Consider the following 6,030-nt stretch of genomic DNA (forward strand, 5'->3'; position numbering starts at 1 on the left):
TCTCACGCAGAAAGCCATCTTTAACACAAGATAAATTTCCTAGCATTCCAAACAATCCAACTAATTGCTATCCAAAACAAATTATCGATAGCCTTCTTGAATTTGTTATTGAGCAAGTGGCCGAAAATCAATTGATGGCCTGCTACTGGATCTAATTCTTATAGTTCTTGTACTCCAAGGCAATCAACAAATAAATGAATTGCATTCTCATATAAAGAATGTAGAAATATTTTAATAAGCATGCAACAAATAATTTATTGGCGGTAATCAAGTAATCGCGCCAACATTTTCTTCATCGATACAAAGCTTTGTTCGGACTTTAAATGAGACAGTCGGTAATGGACGATGAGATTGATTTTCTTGAATAATTATGTGGTAAGACCGAATATCAAATTTTCTTTTTTTCAATCTTATTTAAATTTAAATGATTGATGTGTCACATATTTTTTTTGGCGTAATTAAAAAAACTCTGATAATTAAAGAAAAAACAAAAATAACTCTTCACGGCTCTCGCAATTGGGACAAAACCCAAGGAACTCACGCCTACTGTCTCGTCGACGTTACCGGCAAAGACCGCCGCCTGAACACCACCGGAACATCTTCTCCGGCGGAAAAGAAAGAACAAGAAATGTCACTGGTCGATTACGCTTCCTCCTCTGACGAAGAAGACGATGTTCCGAAACCCACTGAAGAACAACGAAAGGAAAAAGAAGAACCCCAACCCCAACGCCATTCACCGCAACCTCTACCTCAACCTCAACCTCGTCCACAGACTCTGTAATTTCTTTATCATACTTTTTTTTTCTTTCACCTTGATGAGTTGCATTAGGTCATGTTCTAATTTTCGTTTTTTAGGTTTTAATTTAATACTAAAGTGCAAGTTTTTGGCGAGTTAGTTTTAGGTTATTACTTAAATTCTAGTGTTGAATTTTCACTTTAAAGAATTTGAATGGATAGAAATGATAATTTGTTGCTATTGTCTGGATAATGTTTATCACTTGAAACTTGAAAGCTAAAAATTGGTAAAATAAAGTAAAAAGTTTTGCGGGAGAAGATAATGTTTGATTTCATAGACTTGAAAATGATTCGAAGTTACTAAGTTAGATGCTGGAAAGTATGGTTTATTGGTTATTATTGTTCTTTTATAGACATAGTGGTTAGTTTGTTAGGAGAGGAGGAATTTGTTAGTAGTGGGTATCGATGTTGGACTTCCTACATAATACTCGATCAATGTCCCAACCCTAAATCCTAAACCCTAAACCATGGGTTACTCATTCGGGGATATGGCCAATTGGATTTGGTTATGGTTAGCTTTATGGTTTAATTGGACTTCTAGTGGAGAAAAAGGACGGGGAAGAGAGGTTGGTCAACTTTAAAATTCCATATTTGAAACATTATGCAGGAAATATGAGGTGCAAGGGCAATTGATAGTATATAAGATAGGGATAGGGTTCGAGGGTTGATCCTTACAATTGAGAGTTGGGGAGGGAGGAGTTTGAGAGGGAAGGTAGGAGGAAAGGAAGGGGGAGTGATTTTGGAGAGCTTTGAAAAATTCCCATAGGACTCTCTCTCCCTTTCCTGTTCCTCCTAATTCCCAAACTAAGCCTAAACGTTCCTTATTAGAAACTTGATAGCGTATGGAACTTTTTTGTAGCTTGCAGTTTGCTAGCCCACGCAAACTCATCAATTTGACATTAAAATTCTGCACGTGTTTGCCTATGGTTTCTTCCAAGGGTCTGTCTTTGATGGCTATTTGCACTTGCAGTATTGGAGATCCCTTTGAAATCTAGTAAGAGAGGAAGTTGTGTAGCATGTATTGGGAGGAAGATGATAGAATATCATTTTAGCGGTTTCGGCATGTTTGGATAAGACCTGTAGATGCCTAATAGAAGAGTAAACCAAAAGGTAGTACCAGTGTCTAATAGTTAGCGGTGAAGAGGGACTAAGAAAAACCATTGACAAATCCTTAAAAGGAGTTAGATTTAAATAATTTGTCATTAGACATCATTTACAATAAAAGGAAAGTAAGAAAAGTCTTAGGTTAGCCCATTAAGAAGGATTTAGATGCAAACAGTGTCATTAGACATTATATCTGTAGAGTATTATGACATTGTTTGATCGTCTAGGTGACCACACCCCTCTATTTGGAAAGGCTTTTCATGGTAATTGTTGTTTTGCCACGATGATATGAAAGAATTGCTTCAAATAGAGTGACAAAATCACAGATGATGTTATGGGCCTTGAAGATATACTTACTCATTAGCAAGCTAGGCCTAAGTATGGAGGGTGTATATGAGGAGGAATAGGGAACACAAGAAAATGGGTGAGGTGGCAGTGAGAGAGGGAGTGTGTCAGAGTGTGTAAACTAATTCGGTTATAAGGGAGTAATGGAGAGAGTGGGTAGCTATCATATCAGAATTGTATTTCTGTCGAACAGAAAGTTATACTTTCTCCGCAGGAGCTTTTGCTATGTGGGCATTAGGAATTTCTATTTTCTCCCCTTCTGCAGTTACTATCTTTCTCAACAATAAACAATTGTCGATCTTCATTACTATCCTCTAAAGTCTGTTATTTGTCATTGTTGTTTCTGGTTTCTAATAGAGTCCATGACCTTCAAAATATGGTAACAATTAGTTATTGAATATTAGGCATATCTTAGCATTGTTTGTCCTTGTTGATGGTATTTTTGTCAACCCATGTGGTTTTTTTTTAAATTTTTATATGGTGGCTGGATGTGATTTAGGATGCTTTATATTGCAATTTAGGATTCTGGTATTTTGCTCTAGGCCATGCGTCCTAGTCCTTTTTGGTACAATTTTTGTTTGATAGGGTGCTATGTTCTCGATGCTTGTTAGTTGGATTGAACTGACAAGCCGATATGGTGAAGTTTGATGCTTTTCACTGTTTTCAGCCACTTTTGTTGTTGTTTGCAGTCTTGTTGTTTGGTAGCTGTTCTATCTCTTCTGTTTACGGTTTTGGATTAAGTTTATACTTTATATCATATGTTTGCCAAAGGTGATTTTTGTAAGTCATTCATTTCTTGGTGAGCTCTGTTTCTATGGGAGATTTTGTGTTTTTCTTGTGTTGCTAGTTTTGTCTTTCTGATTTTGAGTAATGTATTGAAGGCTTTAAACCAATGGTAGAAACTGTTATGTAATTTCGGTGTTGACTTGTGTCGAAGGGTCGTGCTCTTATGTTCTCCACACTAGTGGTTGAATCTGATGCAGATTGCAATTGCTTCTTGACCATTGATAGATTCTAGATTAGCTGGTAGTTGTTTTTTTTTTTATTCCAAAAAAACAATGAGGTACACGTGCCGATCCAATGATCCAGGCTATCCAAGTGACAAAATGACTACAAACATCTAACCCTCCTAATGACTTTTCTTTCTTCTTTTAGTGGATGATCTAAATGAAATTTAACTAACGGGTAAAATTATCTAATGAAACGGAAACCATGTAAGATGTATTTTAACCATAAAAGTTCATCATACTTGTATCAAATCAAAATCATTATAACATAAACTATAGTATCATGAAAACATTTTTTTTATCAACATTGTATTCTGTACTCAGTATTTGTGTACTTTCAACTTGCAGGACAAAATCTGGATCTTCAACTAACCAGAAGCTAGAAAACAGACCACATTCATCTTCCCCTACAGTTGAGAAACTTCCTGATGCTTCACTTCTTTTGAATTCACCCGCCATCTCATTGAATCTGATGAATGCTAGTGACCACTCCTCTCGAGTTGCTGCAGCTCAAGCCGAAAATGCTTCACGTAAGAGAGACTCTAATGGAAAGACCTCTTCTGCCATTCGCAGTAAAGTTCCTAGAGGAAACCCGCCTCATTCAAAGAATATACCAGAAACGGCTGGTGGTTTGTTGGTTCCACCTCAGCTCAGTGGAAGGTTAGTATCATCGGGTTGACAGATAGCTATTTGCATTTTGATTTATTTGCATCTGAAATGGCTATTGTGTTTTATTTTCTGAAATAGTACATAATATTAATGGATTTTTGAATTTTTATTTTTCAGGAAAAACGTTGTTACTGAAGACATAAGCAAGCTATTTGTCCGAAAACACCAAGAACATCCACCTGCTTAAAACTTTACAAACTGAAATCAATTCTGCGTGAAAAACTTACACCTAAAGATGCAGCAGTACTTCACTCGTTGAAGATGCTTGCTTTTGTAGAATGTGTACTGGCATACACAATCTTTGAAGTTTGAAATTTGTTTATAAGCTTATGTTTATACTACAGTGTAGTTGATAATACTATTTTGTTAACTTCCAGCTTAGGAATGTAAAAGAAAAAGTGGTAGAAACTCTTTTGGGAGTGATTTCCTTTGCACTTTTGCAGCATCATTTAAGATTTGCAGGTATGAGACTATAAAGACCAAAACGTGTGCAAATGTTCAGGGACGAAAATTCATAAGGAGCCACAATGAGCTCCAATGCACAATGTGTTTGAACTTTGAAGTGAAAAATTGGAGTTTCTGGTTCAACGCAAGATGGATGATGTGGAAGTCAACACACTTAGAATTCTGGAGAATGCTATTGATGACATTTCTTTGTACAGGTTTAAAGTTTTCCGTAACACTTTTGTGTTTTCGGGAATTTTTTTTTATCACTTTGGTAAAACTGGAAACTAAGAAGTTTATGATAACTAACAAATGAAAAAAAGCTATTAATAGAAATCTGTTGTTTCCTTTGCTCTCGTCATTTTCAAGTCATCTCTGTATCATTAAATCAAATGCTAGTTGTTGTACCAATGTTGAATTTGTTTCACAAATGCATGGAAGTTGAAGTTTGACAAGTATATAATATTGGATTTGCAATTATTTCTAAATTTAAAGCATCACTAAAAGCATGTAAAATTGAAAGATAAATGCTTTGTGCTAATTTGGTTATGCAAAGCTATACTTGTATGGGTTGATAATAAAAAAAGAGATTTAATTTAACATTGTTAACACAATCATAGAGGATGGCTTTATTTTATAATCAACTATTTTAACACAATCATAAAGGGTGGCTTTATTTTATAATCAACTACTGGCACTCTATATCAAGTTTCATGATGACATTAAAAAATGAATGAAGACAAATGTCTTTTAATTTTCTAAGAAGTTTCTCTTCTCTTGATGCGCCTTAAGAATTGTTTCCCTATCCTGGAAAAAACCAAAACTAGTGAAGTGTATTTTTGGATGCACTTCAAATACACTAAATTTATGTGTAAGTGAATTTCACGTTTATTTTATAAAAAAAATAGTTCGGAAATATACTCAGCAATTATTTTTATGGTCATTCTGTTATAGATAATGTTTGATCAGCAATAAAGTACTCGATTCTACATTCAGGATTCATAGTGATTTTAGGTCAAAGAGTGGTATACACCATTATCTCCATAAGAATAACTTATGACACTTGCATAACATTCTATGTTTTATTTCCATAGTGGGTCAATATATTATAAATATTACTCATAATATTCATGCCTATGTGAAGACTTGATAACTCTTTATCAATGATCAATGAGATGTGATCATCGGTTTATACACATAATAGTCTTTATGTTTTAATGTGATCACACTTTAAAATAAATCCCGACTACGAATATTTCAAGAATAATGGGATCTCATGGTTAAGTCACAGTTAATGTTTCAATAAAAATAGTAGTTATTGCAAGAACTTTATTATTTTAGAAAAACAAACGTAACAAATAAATTTCTTTTATTATTAATAAATAATTCGATACAAGGATCAAATTCTAATAAAATTATTTACTTCTAGAACTCACGCCAACAATTTCTCACTAGCACTTGACTCAATCAGACATACACCTAATATCCATAGGTCTAGTATAGAAATCATGCTTTTGTTGCGCGAGAGGCTTTGCTAGTAGGTCAACGACATTGTCAAGGTTGGTACTCTACATATCTTCACATCTCCTCTATCTAATATCTCTAGAACGAGGTAATATCACCTAAGTATCTGTTTGGGTCATTGGGAAGATCCAGACTCCTTAAC

At 34.6% G+C, this 6,030-nt stretch overlaps 1 protein-coding gene across 1 annotated transcript; it reads left to right on the forward strand.

Annotated features, from left to right (window-relative positions):
* Positions 1 to 424: 424 nt before the first annotated feature.
* LOC131659662 (uncharacterized) lies at positions 425 to 4,346 on the forward strand. The gene is made up of 3 exons (XM_058928819.1): positions 425 to 777; positions 3,600 to 3,911; positions 4,038 to 4,346. The coding sequence occupies exons 1-3, from the start codon at positions 425 to 427 to the stop codon at positions 4,105 to 4,107; spliced, it is 735 nt and encodes a 244-aa protein (XP_058784802.1). The 3' UTR covers positions 4,108 to 4,346.
* Positions 4,347 to 6,030: the final 1,684 nt, after the last annotated feature.

This window comes from Vicia villosa, linkage group LG3 (assembly GCF_029867415.1).
Source record: "Vicia villosa cultivar HV-30 ecotype Madison, WI linkage group LG3, Vvil1.0, whole genome shotgun sequence".
Taxonomy (NCBI): domain Eukaryota; kingdom Viridiplantae; phylum Streptophyta; class Magnoliopsida; order Fabales; family Fabaceae; genus Vicia; species Vicia villosa.